This window comes from Grampus griseus (assembly GCF_964374135.1).
Source record: "Grampus griseus genome assembly, chromosome: 19".
NCBI lineage: Eukaryota > Metazoa > Chordata > Mammalia > Artiodactyla > Delphinidae > Grampus > Grampus griseus.
In genome coordinates this window covers 44,287,673-44,301,252 of record NC_139013.1, presented here as the reverse complement: position 1 = coordinate 44,301,252, position 13,580 = coordinate 44,287,673, and the positions used below count along the sequence as shown (strand labels likewise).

The window sequence follows — 13,580 nt, the reverse complement described above, 5'->3', positions numbered from 1 at the left end:
AAAAAAAATCACTGTATTTGTCACAGAATTATATGCAAATGCAATAAGGAAAAATTGGAAACAATCTAAACATCTGTCAATAGAATCCTGGAATACTGGCATATGATAAATCCATTCAAAGTAATGTCTCCCATAAATATGTGTTGAGATGGGTAAATGCTCACAATATAATGTGAGTGAAAAAAGCAGATCTAACCCCCACGACCCAGCCTCTATTAGAGACACATGTATAAACGTGTGCCAGGAGACATGTCAAGAATATTCAGTCATAGTTCCAAACTATGAACAACTCAAATGTCCATTAACATGAGCATGGACAAATTGTGGCATATTTATACATGGAATATTACACAGTAATAAAAAAAAAGCCATAACTGTATGTAACAATGTGATGAAACTTACAAGGATAAAATGAAATGAAAAAAGCAAATCTCAAAAGAATACATGTGCTATAATTCTACCTAGAAAGAGGTCAATTTGGGGAAAATTCAATTGTACTGCTTAAGGTGATAAACTATATGGAAGAATAAGGAGCTGCTTACCTTGGAAGTGGTCACCTCTGAATGATGAGGGAAGGGGGAGGACGTGAGAGTGAAGAGATACTGAGGCAGCTTTGGCAATGTTCTGTTTTTTGGGTGTTTTATTTTGGAGTGGTAGTTCCTTTATATCATTTGTTAAATTGTACCTTTATACCTTAATTTTAATTTCATAATTTAAAATGTTTTAAAGACTAAGGAAAAATAAATACAAAACTATATTTTCAGTGTGATCCCAATTATACAGATTTCTGCAGGCTTGGGAAAAACGATCAATGGTTCTCTTCTCTCGGCAGCAAAATGTAAAGAGATTTGTGTTGTCTTCTTTATACATTTTGTATTTTTCAAATTTTTTATAATTAACAAGTATTACTTTTATAGTAAGAATAAAAGCAGAACTACCAACGGCCCAGTTTTGCTCTTCAATTTACGTCTCTGCAATGGAGTCACCTCGAGGAAGAGAAATTTCTCTTCCACCTGCTAGAGAGAAACAGGAAGGGAGAGAAGGCCACACGACTGAAATCAATACAAGGCACCACCACAGGTGGTGCTTATGGTGCTTATGATAAGGCCTTAGGGGGCTCAGCTGATTGAAACCAGCAAATATACTGCCTAGATTATCCCAGGACTCACACAACTCTGCCTGTTCTCTCTTTCAAGGCCTTGGAAAATAAGCCAACAGCCGAGAAAGAAAAAAAGAGGTGTTATTATGATTCTATAATAACTACCACTTTTAAACTCATTATTGTCATAATATTGTGTTAGGGGTGTTATATGCATGAATCCAATCCTAACATTCACAAGAATTCCATTAGGTGAACATATATTTTACACTGATACTTTACACCTTATTTTACAGTGATATTCTAGGGCTCAGAGAGGTGGAATGACTTGCCCAGACGTCTGACTCCAAAATCAGTCGCTTTTACACTCCACCACAATTTACCTTTATTCCTGTACATGTTGTAAAAAGAGCTTCCTCATCTTGTTTTTCCTTCCTCATAGCCAAGATGAGCCAAGCGAAATGTTGGTTCTATCTTCCCCAGGGAGTGGCAGTCCATTTAATTCCAACAATAAACTCGCCTCCAGGAAGAAAGAACTATATAAAGGTCTGTGTGAATTACACAGTGATTATGAAGTTAATAATGTGACAAATCCAGTGGCTGAATCTATGACTACCTGACATAGTCCAAGAATATACAGTGTAAGAGGCTCTTAGCCGCCCACGAAAGAGAAGTCAGTTTGTGCCTGTGCTACACTATAGGCGACTTCTCTTCTGGATCTCCCCTCTCTGTGAAAGGGAGTAAACATTTATCGAACAGTTTCTGAATTAATCAGTGTCCTGGAAGCTATACAGGCTATTTTTCGTGGCTGACTCAAGGCTTGGGACTTCTGGTGTGTTGCTTTATATAATCTGGCCTTTGACCTGAAGACTTCCCTTTATTGATCTGCATATTTTTGCCTGTACAATCAACCCTTCCTCTGTATCTGCAAGGGAATTGGTTCCAGGACCCTCGCTGATACCATGCTCAAGTTCCTTATATAAAATGGTATAGTATATGCATATAACCTATACACATCCCCCTGTATACTTTAAATCATCTCGAGATTACATTGTAATACAATGTAAATGCTATGTAAATAGTTGTAAATACACTGTAAATGCTATATTAATAATTGCCTGTGCCTGGCAGATTCCAGTTTTGCTATTTGGAACTTACTGGAAAAAAATTTCCCTGGAAAAAACCAGAGAAGCTCTAAGTTTAATTTAATTGAATAAAAAATTCACCTAAACTGAGTCACTTTGCTATAGAGCAGAGATTGGCACAACATTGTAAATCAGCTACACTTCAATTAAATATATATATATATTTAAATTCACCTATCGAGACTTCTCTGGTGGCGCAGTGGTTAAAAATCCACCTGCCAATGCAGGGGACACAGGTTCGATCCCTGGTCTGGGAAGATCCCACGTGCCATGGAGCAACTAATCCCACGCACCTAGAGCCTGTGTTCCACAACAAGAGAAGCCACCGCAATGAGAAGACCGCGTACCACAACGAAGAGTAGCCGCCGCTCACCACAACTAGAGAAAGCCCACGCGCAGCAACAAAGACCCAACACAGCCAAAAATAAGTAAATAAAAATAAAAATTCACCTATTGTTTTACACTCACAACAATCATGTAAAGTAGCTCAGAGTAGTTGTGTGATTTGCCCGAGTACACACAGCTAGTAAGAAGATACAATTTTTCATGATAACTTGTTTTTTTCTTGAGGGGGAAATTTCTTTTCCCGTACCCCAACTAAACGCCAATACATATGTGTCCTCCCATAAAACGAGTTATTACATCTATGTAATAGCTCTAGTTACTACCTCCTGCAAGAAGGGTGAAGATGTTGAATAAGACACAGAGGCCAAAAAAAATGTTTTCTCCCTAAATCCAGTGAAGTGAGCAGGAAGGTGGAATCCAGAAATCGCTTCCAGGTTTTCTCCTCTTTTTGCAGCAGAGATAAGAGCAAGGTTTCACACTGTGTCCATTTTGGCTGTCACTGTCCTGCGATTTCCCTATCAACCTCATCTACTTCTGGGGTCCCTTTTCTTTTTCCACTTTGCCCTAAGGTAGTTAACCTATTCAGCTGCCTTCAAGGGATCTACATTCCAGGATCGCCTCCCAGTGGTGGGAGAGAATGCTTCCTCCTTTGCTTCTCCGGGCCCCGCCCACTCCAGCAGAGTCTCCCCACCCCTTGAGTATCTCAGGGTTAAAGGTGCTAATATCAAGTCTCTCTGGGAGCGATGCTTTCTTAACCCTGTCTTGGAAGGTGGGTAATTTTTTGCCAGAGAAAGAAGGCAGTGGAATTTGCTCTGAGTAGGGATGGTTATGCAAGATGCAAGGAGGAGGAGGAAGCTGAGAGGAGAGTTGGTGAGTCAGAGGACAAAAGCTGCACAACTTGGCTAGCAGTGAGCCTTTAGAGCAGTGGGGAAGCCTAAGCCATTAACAAGGTAAGGAGAGAATTTTCTCTACACCTCCAAAGCAGGGCCATTATTCCCAGGTTCTTGGGGCGGAGTATCAGATAACCTGGGGCAACTAAGCTGGGAATTTTCTGGGCGATGGCGGAGGGGAGGTGTTGGTGGGGGGTTGAATCAGAATCACCAGGATAATCTTCCCCGAAAAGCACAAGCTGCCTGCCAGCAGCTCCCCTCTCCCCACCCAGCTCTATCCCTAAAAGAGTTAAGAAAGAGCCTAGAATGTGAGTAGGGCTATTCCGATGTATATTTTTGTAGCTAGTCCCCCTGACGTGTTTTACTCATTCAGATGCTGGCTTTGGATCTCTGTACTTCTTGCAGCTTCTCCTCTGCTCAGGTGTTGGGGAGTAGGGACGGGAGGTGCTGGGAGCTACAGATTTTCTCTAGCTCAGGTAAGATTTAGTGTGATAACTGAATTCTCAGACCTGGGACCCAAAAGATCCGGGTCTGATCAGACGGGGCTATTTCTATCGTTGAGTCAATTAATTAAAGTTCACTTATTCTGAAACACAGGTGTGGCTCATCACTGTTCTATATATTTAATTGGACTGTTGTCATTACGGTGGCTGAAAGGGCTTTCAAAGTTGTGGAGCCCTGTTCAGATGTAAAATAAGATTAAATTTGAGACCAGTGAGTCAGCCAAGGTAGAAGAGACTTCTATCTTGTAAGGCTGTGGATAAGTCTGGAACTTCTAATTGGAAGTTAAATACTTTTATATGTGCAAAATAAAAAAAAATATCTTGTCCTGCTTTCCTTACCCAGGTCAGTGAGGGCACCTCAAATAGTAAAAAAAAAACCGCTACAAATGTGTGTTCATTCAGTCATTCATTCAATAGATGTTTCTTGAGCCCCTACTAGACGCCAGGCACTGTCGTTGTTACTAGAGACACAGAAATTGCAAAGTCCCTTCAGTCTAGTTAGAGCTTGTTATTGTACGGATACCCTTTGCCCAGGTGCTTATCTCACAGGTTTCCAGGTTCTGCAGCTATATGTGTGGATGCAGGTCTCCCCGATCCAGCTCTCCTCTCTCTCTGTGCAAATGTCTTCTGCCATCTCTAATTTCTGGTTTGGGGGGCATAATCTCACTGGGAAATATAAATTAGAAATTTGTCAGCGGCTGGAATCCAGGGCTCTTAAATTGATGTATGTTTGGTTTTTTCCTCAGAATTCATCATTTTGTTTCTAATAGGCTACACGATATGGACTTGAGGGTCCTCTATAATTCAGCCCTCTGTAATCAGGCTGCTGGGTGAGTCACCCATCCTGGTGCCTCATAGTCCCTGTGCCTGAAGTAGGTGCTACATCACTACCACCCTTTCGTGATGTTTTTCAAGGCAGCAGTGGATGAGGGGGAGAGCTGAGGGGGAGAAATGAGAGACAGAAGAGAGAGGCCACTTACTATCAAGACCAGGCTAGCACATTCAGGATTAGATAACAGGGAGGGCAGGTTCAAGCATGCAATCAAATAGCCAAAAAAGAACACTCAGGAAGGTGGACTAGGGACTCTGAGATGGAAGTCACATCACAGACCGCTCATAAATGCTTCCTGACCCCAAGGACTACAGAGGAGGTTAATATAGGACAGCTGGGGAGAGATGATGGTTAGAATAGAGGAAACTGCCATGAAAAGCCTTGAGTTTCCTTGTCTTCCCGGAGCCACCTCTACCACTGATTCCAGGGACTGCAGGGATAAGCTTTCCCTGAGACCACCCTAAAGTGTCCCCTGACTGTTCTCATCAGCCCCATCATGGGTTGCTTAGATCCAGGTTGCGTCTAGATCCCAGTGACAAGAGATGGGACTCACTTTACAAAAGCATACTTTCCTTCTGGCCAGGGAAATTGCTCATGGAAAGAAAAAGCAGAGAAAGCAGTCGGAGTGTTTCCTTGGGAATTCCTGAGAACCGTGGTCTATTAAAGCCTGAGGACAACTGGGGATGAGTTCAAAGGCCAGGCTCCAGCTCTGGGAGAGAATGGGCATGACACCAGGTGCTATTGGCAGGCAAGGAGGGCTCAGAGCATGCTCGCCCTCTCAAACACTGAACTGGCCCAAAGCCAGATAGGGGGAGGGAGGACGTACTTTTGAAAGGTCTACGTTGCTAGACCCTAGGAAATGTTAGCTTTTTCCTGAGCCGATTATAGGCCCTGCATATAAAATTCTATCCTTATAATTATACACAGGTCAAGTTCTTTCCTCTCTCTTTTGCTCCATTATTTCCTATCTTTGTTCCAAACTTTTCTTCATACTCATAACTGCCTTTGGGAGAAGATCTCTTGCTAGTCATTTCCTCAATACTTGGGGGGCTGGGGGGTGGGTATTCTTGAGCCATTGTCAAAAATGGCTTAGTTTCTAATCATTTCCTCTTGGGCTCAAGTTTAAAAGAATAGGAACATATCTTAGCCGGCCCCATTCTAACCTTCAGGGCCAAGACAAGGATTCCCATTTATCGACATTTTCCTGGCATACAGCAAAGTGGGGTTTTTTTGGCACGTAGGAGAGATGATCTTCACTGGATCTTCTGGCACATGTGGAGGAAATGCATTGTTGTAATGAATGCAAGAGAGGGGTTTCTGGGCCATTGCCACTCAAGGTTTGGTTGAGGCCATTACACACTTCCTAGAAGGTTCAGGGGACTTCCAAGGGAAGTCCATGGGCTGGCAAAGCATGCTCTACCTCTTCAGGAAGCAAGCTATAAACTCCAAGAGTCACATCTGTGACTGCCCGATTCCTCCTCTAAAATTTACTCTCTAGAATCTCTGGACTTCTAGACACACAGAATGGTTTATGACCAATATGAAGGCTGTCTGGACAACAGATCCCAAAGGTACACATACCTGTACTCTTTGATTCAGCAATCCCACTTCTGGGGAGTAAGCTTACATACTTATATAATGATGTATGAACATAAAGGTCATTATTGAAATTTTTGAAATGGCAAAAGACTGGAAACAACCCAAAAGCTCATCAGTGTGGACACTGGTTAAATAAACTGTGGTACATCTATACAATAAAATTCTACACAGTGGTAAAAAGGAATGAGGAAACGCCTTATGTACTCCCATGGAAAGCTCTCCAAGGCATATTGTTAACAAAGCAAGTTGCAGCACAGTGTGGATAACTTGCAACTTCTTGTGTTATCAAAAGGGGAAAAATTAAGAATACATAGACATTTGAATTTTCTTGTGTACGCATAAAGCAACTGAAAGGACACATTAAAAAATGAACCCAGGGGCTTCCCTGGTGGCGCAGTGGTTGAGAGTCCGCCTGCTGATGCAGGGGACACGGGTTCGTGCCCCGGTCCGGGAAGATCCCACATGCCGCGGAGCGGCTGGGCCCGTGAGCCATGGCCGCTGAGCCTGCGCATCCAGAGCCTGTGCTGCGCAACGGGAGAGGCCACAGCAGTGAGAGACCCGCGTACCGCTAAAAAAAAAGAACCCAGTTGCTATTTGGGGGCAAGTTGGGAAATGGGCAGATGGAGGACAGGTGTTGGAAGTATATATTTCACTGTATAGTGATGATAAAACACCAGCTCGTAGATAAATACTAGCTGTCAGTAAATAGAGAAGAGATTATTGATTCAGCAGCTGGTAAAATTCTTAGGTGTTCTTTCCCCTAGAAAAATTCTATGACCCTTTTAAAAAGTATGTCATACAAATAGCTCTAGAAATTTTCCAATTTATGACTATAGGTCTCCTCCAGAGACATAACTGTTGTCATAGGATTTCCCCTCACCTAATATTCAATATGTAAAAGACCTGGAGTGTGACAGGCTAGGCTACAGGCTGGGAAGCACTGTCCTTATTCCCTTCCTGCATGTGGAATCTTAGGAAGCCTTCTTTTAAATTCTGAGTCTGATTTAATGTCCATGATAATGATACTCTTAAAAACAATTTGAACCATGTGACTATTAGCTATTCAAAACTTTAAAAAAAATTGGTGATGAGACCTATCACCAGGAGAATAGTATATCCTAAACCCAGCTGCAATTACTGTCTAGAAACATATTTTCTCTTCTTTATTAAAGCTTGAAGGAAGAATTTCTTGAGTATAGAGTGATATGCAAATTAGCACCTTGCTACTGTTAACATTTTACACTATGTGAAATATCTATTATATTTCTCAATAGTTATTTATGTCAGGAAGTCACCCAGATTGATCCAGAGTCATCTCAACCCATAGTTAAGAGCTCCCCTGGAATAATATTCTAGCATGGCACTGGGAACAGTGGTCTTTTCACACAAAGCCCTGGTGTGAAGGGAGTAAGTTCAGCGTTGCCACCAGTCTGTTTAAGCCTTAGTGTAAATTACAAAGTGAAATTCCTTTCTCTAGATATTTAACATCTAAGAACTGGAAAACCATCCTAATGTACTTATCCTACTGAACCAAGATACTTAACTGTCACCTACCAGACATTTTGTTAAATAATAAATATCTTAAATTCTTGATGAAGTGGCATTCCCTAGGGTTGGGCAGTATACAACATGCCCAACTGTACTGAGGAACCCTGAGTAAGTTGTGCCAAGTGGTCAAACATTACCCCAAGAAGCAGCACAGTGGCTAACAGGCCACAGCATCACTATTGCAGCTCTTAGGTTGGCTTGCCACAGTTTCATACAGTTGGCTGCTAATGCAACAACGATTCAACCCAAATCGATTCAGATAGTTTATTACATACACAGACACAAGGACAGCATTGGGTCAGCTCCTCATGTCCCTAGTCCCACAGGATGAGACCAAATCAGAGGGGATCAGATGATAGGTGCCACGGGTACTTTGCCACTGAGGAGACAACTCCAAACCAAAGCCACGCAGTTTTATACTCTGCAGCCATATCCTTCAGGGTATTGAAAGTCCTGTGCTTAATTGAGATGAAGGAGGGTAGTGAGAAATGGCCTTGGCACTATCCCTCACGATGGGGGTGGGTGGCCGGGCTTCAAGGCAGCTCCTCAGAAGTCAGCTTATCTCCTGTAGTTTCTGAAGGAATCATGGGGCATTCAACCAAAACTTGGGTCAGACTGTGGTTCAGCTTTGCCTACATGGCCTGTGTGAAGACATGTGTGTCACCAGGGTGAACCTGTTTTCCCTATATTCATGAAATATGGCTGAGTTCACACATTTTTGTAGCTCCATGGACAAGAAGGACCAGGAGGGAGGAAGTAAAGAGACTAAAAAGAGCGAGCTTAAAAAGAAATAGTACTTATTGGGCTTCCCTGGTGGCGCAGTGGTTGAGAGTCTGCCTGCCGATGCAGGGGACGCGGGTTCGTGCCCCGGTCCGGGAAGATCCCACATGCTGCGGAGCGGCTGGGCCCGTGAGCCATGGCTGCTGAGCCTGCGCGTCCAGAGCCTGTGCTCCACAACGGGAGAGGCCACAACAGTGAGAGACCCGCGTACCAGAAAAAAAAAAAAAAAGAGAAAGAAATAGTGCTTATTGACACACTAACTGCAAGGGACAGGAATTAATTTCGAGAAGGATTTGTGCAATTCATTGCAAGAAGGCTCCAGCATTCTACATTGTCCCTTGGTGCGGGTCAGGGAGAAAGTAGCTTTGGCTAGAAATGGGATGGAAGCCAGATACCAAAACATTAGCCTAACATAGCCCCTCTGCTTGTTCCTTGAAGGTCTTCTACTTCAGCATGACACCGCCCCCAAAAATGAAGCTACTACTGTTCCTGGCTTCCCAGATGGCTGTCTTTGTTCTATTCATCCTTCTGTACTCCCACAACTTCAACTCCCTGCAGATGAAGGAAGAACCCAAGCCCGCGAACATGCACGTGCTCATCCTGTCTTCGTGGCGCTCTGGCTCTTCTTTCGTAGGGCAGCTTTTTGGGCAGCACCCAGACGTCTTCTACCTGATGGAGCCTGCCTGGCACGTCTGGATGACCTTCACACAAAGTACTCCCCAGAGGTTGCACATGGCAGTGCGGGATCTCATACGGGCCGTCTTTCTGTGTGACATGAGCGTCTTTGATGCCTACATGAAACCTGGCCCCCGAAAACAGTCCAGCCTCTTCCAGTGGGAAGGCAGCCGGGCCCTGTGTTCTCCACCTGCCTGCAACATCTTCCCGCGAGATAAGATCATACCCCAGGCTCACTGTAAGCTTCTGTGCAATCAAGAGCCCTTTGAGGTGGTGGAGAAGGCCTGCCGCACCTACAGCCACGTGGTGCTCAAGGAGGTCCGTTTCTTCAAACTGCAGGTGCTCTACCCGCTGCTGAGAGACCCTTCCCTCAATCTGCACATTGTGCATCTGGTCCGGGACCCCCGGGCGGTGTTCCGTTCCCGAGAACGCACCACGGAGGAACTCATGATTGACACCCACATTGTGATGGGGCAGCATCTGCAGAAACTCAAAAAGGAGGATCAACCCTACTACGCAATGCAAGTCATCTGCCAAAGCCAGCTGGAGATCTACAAGGCTGTGCAGTCCTTGCCCAAAGCCCTGAGGCAGCGCTACTTGCTCGTGCGCTATGAGGACTTGGTCCGGGACCCCCTGGCCCAGACTGCCCGAATGTATGAATATGCAGGGTTGAAATTCTTGCCCCAGCTCCAGACCTGGGTGCACAACATCACTCGAGGCAAGGGCATGGGTGAGCATGCCTTCCACACAAATGCCAGGAATGCCCTCAATGTCTCTCAGGCCTGGCGCTGGTCCTTGCCTTATGAAAAGGTTTCTCGGCTTCAGAAAGTCTGCAGGAATACCATGAATTTGCTGGGCTACCACCTTGTCACATCTCAGCAAGAGCAGAAAAACCTGTCGCTGAATCTTCTGTCTACCTGGAGCCCCGCTGAGCAAGTCTACCAAGAGGGCTGAGGAGGCTCTGTCTCCACCTGGCACCCGCTTCAGCCACGTTAACTGATGGCAGCTTCTGAGCCTCGACTGTGTGTGTCAGCGTACGCGTGAGCATGAGCTGTGCCCAAACATGTTCAAGTCGAGAAATTTTTGCGTCTCTGCTCATATCTAGAGAAGAGACCTAGGACCGTTATGTGAGGGGCACGATCCAGCAACAAAGCAGAAGTAATGTCTTTATTCTCTTCTTGGCCTTCTTACCTATGTATACCTCAGAGACTTTGTGGTCTGGGCCCTATGTGGCACCATGCAGTATCACTGGAGTAAATCCATAAACTCTTCTGTCCACATCTTGCCCGGCGGGAAAGGAGACAGACAGGAAAAACCAGGGAAATAGGTCTCCCACCAAACAGTCCATCAGCACATTCAACAGGGATGTGAACTCTGAGCCCTCAGAGAATGGGCAACAGGGTTGGATGCTTACCTGTGAGCTTGGCCATCACAGCTATCCATTACCACAAATATGGAACAAAATCTCTGCACAACAGAGGAAGCTTTTTTTTTTTTTTTTTTTTTTTTTTTTGCGGTATGCGGGCCCTCTCACTGTTGTGGCCTCTCCCATTGCGGTGCACAGGCTCCGGACGCGCAGGGTCAGCGGCCATGGCTCATGGGTCCAGCCACTCTGCGGCATGTGGGATCTTCCCAGACTGGGGCATGAACCCGCGTCCCCTGCATCGGCAGGCGGACCCTCAACCACTGCGCCACCAGGGAAGCCCCCAGAGGAAGCTTTTAAGTTCACGGGATGGCTGGGCCCAATTTGGACATCTGTTCCCCTCAGTGTTTTCCTATTTTAACCTGTGAAGCTGCCATCTGTTAACACTAAAATTCCAAAATAAGGTTCTGTTTGGAGTGTACCTTTTTATGCTTTCTAATTACTTAGTAGTAAATGCTCATTCTTATGGGATCCTAACTAAGAGCCTAAATATCTTTACAGATTTTTTTGACTGGAATATTTTACTTTTTAATTTTTAAAACGTTTTATTGAAATATAGTTGATTCACAATGTTGTGTTGGTTTCAGGTGTATTGCAAAGTGATCCAGTTATACATATATATATATAAATATATATATTCTCATCTTTTATTATTATCTATCACCCACACATAGAAAAACATGTTAAGACAGTGTTTGGTTCAGATGATGGACTAAGGTCTAAACTGATCAATACTGATCGATACACTGTCCTCTTAAGAATTTGTAGAAAGTAGACAGCTAGCAGCTAAGCCCTTTCTTGTGTGCAGCATAAGCTATAGTAATACCAGGTGGATCACTCTAGGTTCTGGAGTTCTTTTAATCTCATACCTCAGCCAGAGGACCTCGGTTATAATACGATTGGTGCTCTTCAGCTCTTCCTGGTCACCTCCCCTAACAAGAAAAGTTGTTTCCCCCAATCTTTGCAGGATTCCCCAGATCTAGTTTGTGTATCAGAATCATCTGCTAAAGATGTGTTTTGCCATGCCCTACCTCAGCTCTGCTGGAAATGGAATCTCCCAGGAGAGGCTGGGATTCTGTATGTTTATCAGTTGACTCTGTGTAACTCTTCCACAGCCAGCCTGACGATGGTACACCCTGCCCTGGGCAACAGCACTCTCTGCCTTCTTGTTCCAAGACAGGTGACTTTTCAGCACATGCCAAGTATCTAAGCGCTTCCTCCTCACACAGGTGCTGTCCTCAGGTTGGAAGGAATAGGAAGGTCTCTGTATGTCTGGAACTGCGTGAACCACTGGGTCCTGACTTTCGAAACATTTCACTTTATTCAATTCTGAGATACCATTATTTCATCTTTCCTTTTGTCCCCACGCCCACTTTTGACATGGTCCTCGCTTCACAAAGCTCCCTTGGTGGCAGATGGGAATTCTCCCGCTCCATTCCGCCGAGTAGCTCTTGCGCTGCACCACCACCTGAGATGCTTGAGGAGGCACCTTTGCCAGCTGGGTCTTTGACGTTAATTTATATGGGCTTTAAAGGAGTGAATTTATCCTAATACCTAAACCCAAGCCACTCTAGACCCTCCTCGAGAGCCTAGAATCTCCCAGGTAAATGCTTCTTGCCTCTCCAAACCTTCCAAAACTATGAAAATTTCCCCAACGTTGAAAATAAGGCCAGGGCAGTAGGTGAGGGTGCAAACAGAGTGAAGAGGGCCAGTGAGGGGGAGAGACAGTGATAGACTCGACCATCTCTGATTTCCCCTCTGACATTTCAGCCTCTACCTGAATTGTCTTAAAGTCAGCAACTTCCTTAGGAACCATCTCTGTGGGATGCTGGAGTACAGAGCTGCTTGCTTTTCCATCTCCAAATGAGTTACCCGTCCCAAGACAAGGAAAGAGACTAGCCACATGGAGATCTCAGGATCTTATTTAAGATCTACTTTAAAACAGCTTTAAATTTCCTATATTCCAAGTCCTAAGTCAGATGAGGTCCAGACAGCTAGTAGCCATCCTCTTGAAAGACAGCCTATACACTACCCTATATAGGAGCCACTGGCAGCTGTTTAGATTTAAATAAGTTAGAATTAAAATAAAATTCAGTTCTTCAGTTGCATTAGCCATCTTTCAAGTACTCAATAGCAACGTGTGGCTAGTGGCTACTGTACCAGACAGCACAGATATAAATCATTTCCATCACTGCAAAAGTTCTATTGGACAGTTCTGGTCTAAGTTAATTTCTATTTGTTTGTAGCATCTTATCCTTAACCTCAAATTGCACCCTGCCCAAAAATGTTTAGAGAATATTTAACAATACTATAATGGCACTTTTATATAACATAAAACTGTGCAGTATAAAATCATGCTACATAACCTCTAAAACTCTGACCTAGTCGCGCTTCCTTAGGCAGCGGCCATGGTGGGACAAGAGGATCCAGTGCAGCGCGAGGTTCACCAGGACGGGGCGAGCTGGGAGTACATTGAGGTCATCACCAGCAGCAGCAAGAAAATCGCAGACTTTCTCCACTCGTTTGATATCGCAGACTTTCTCCACTCAAGACTCGCAACACTAAACGAGAAACTGACAGCTCTTGAACAGAGAATAGAGTACACTGAATGAAGCGAGGGTGACAAGCGGTGAGACTCTCACCTATAATTGTGCCATGCTGCTGCTAGGAAGTTGCTTTTGCAGAACAAAAAGGCCTCGTGGGAAAGGCCCCAGCAGTCTTCAGTTCCTTCCTCTCTCCTT

General features: G+C 44.5%; 2 protein-coding genes and 1 long non-coding RNA gene across 3 annotated transcripts in view; 2 read left to right on the top strand and 1 right to left on the bottom strand.

The window, feature by feature from the left end:
* LOC309837070 overlaps positions 1–13,580 on the bottom strand; it is a 71,713-nt gene that overhangs the window by 34,818 nt on the left and 23,315 nt on the right. The gene's annotated exons all lie outside the window — the stretch shown is intronic.
* On the top strand, positions 9,195–10,370 carry CHST4 (carbohydrate sulfotransferase 4; the record flags this gene model as incomplete). The annotated part of the gene is made up of 1 exon (XM_082677523.1): positions 9,195–10,370. The coding sequence occupies one exon, from the start codon at positions 9,195–9,197 to the stop codon at positions 10,368–10,370; it is 1,176 nt and encodes a 391-aa protein (XP_082533649.1).
* On the top strand, positions 13,248–13,451 carry LOC309836977 (putative protein BRICK1; the record flags this gene model as incomplete). Its single annotated transcript, XM_082677221.1, has 1 exon — positions 13,248–13,451. One exon carries the CDS (start codon positions 13,248–13,250, stop codon positions 13,449–13,451), a length of 204 nt encoding a protein of 67 aa, XP_082533347.1.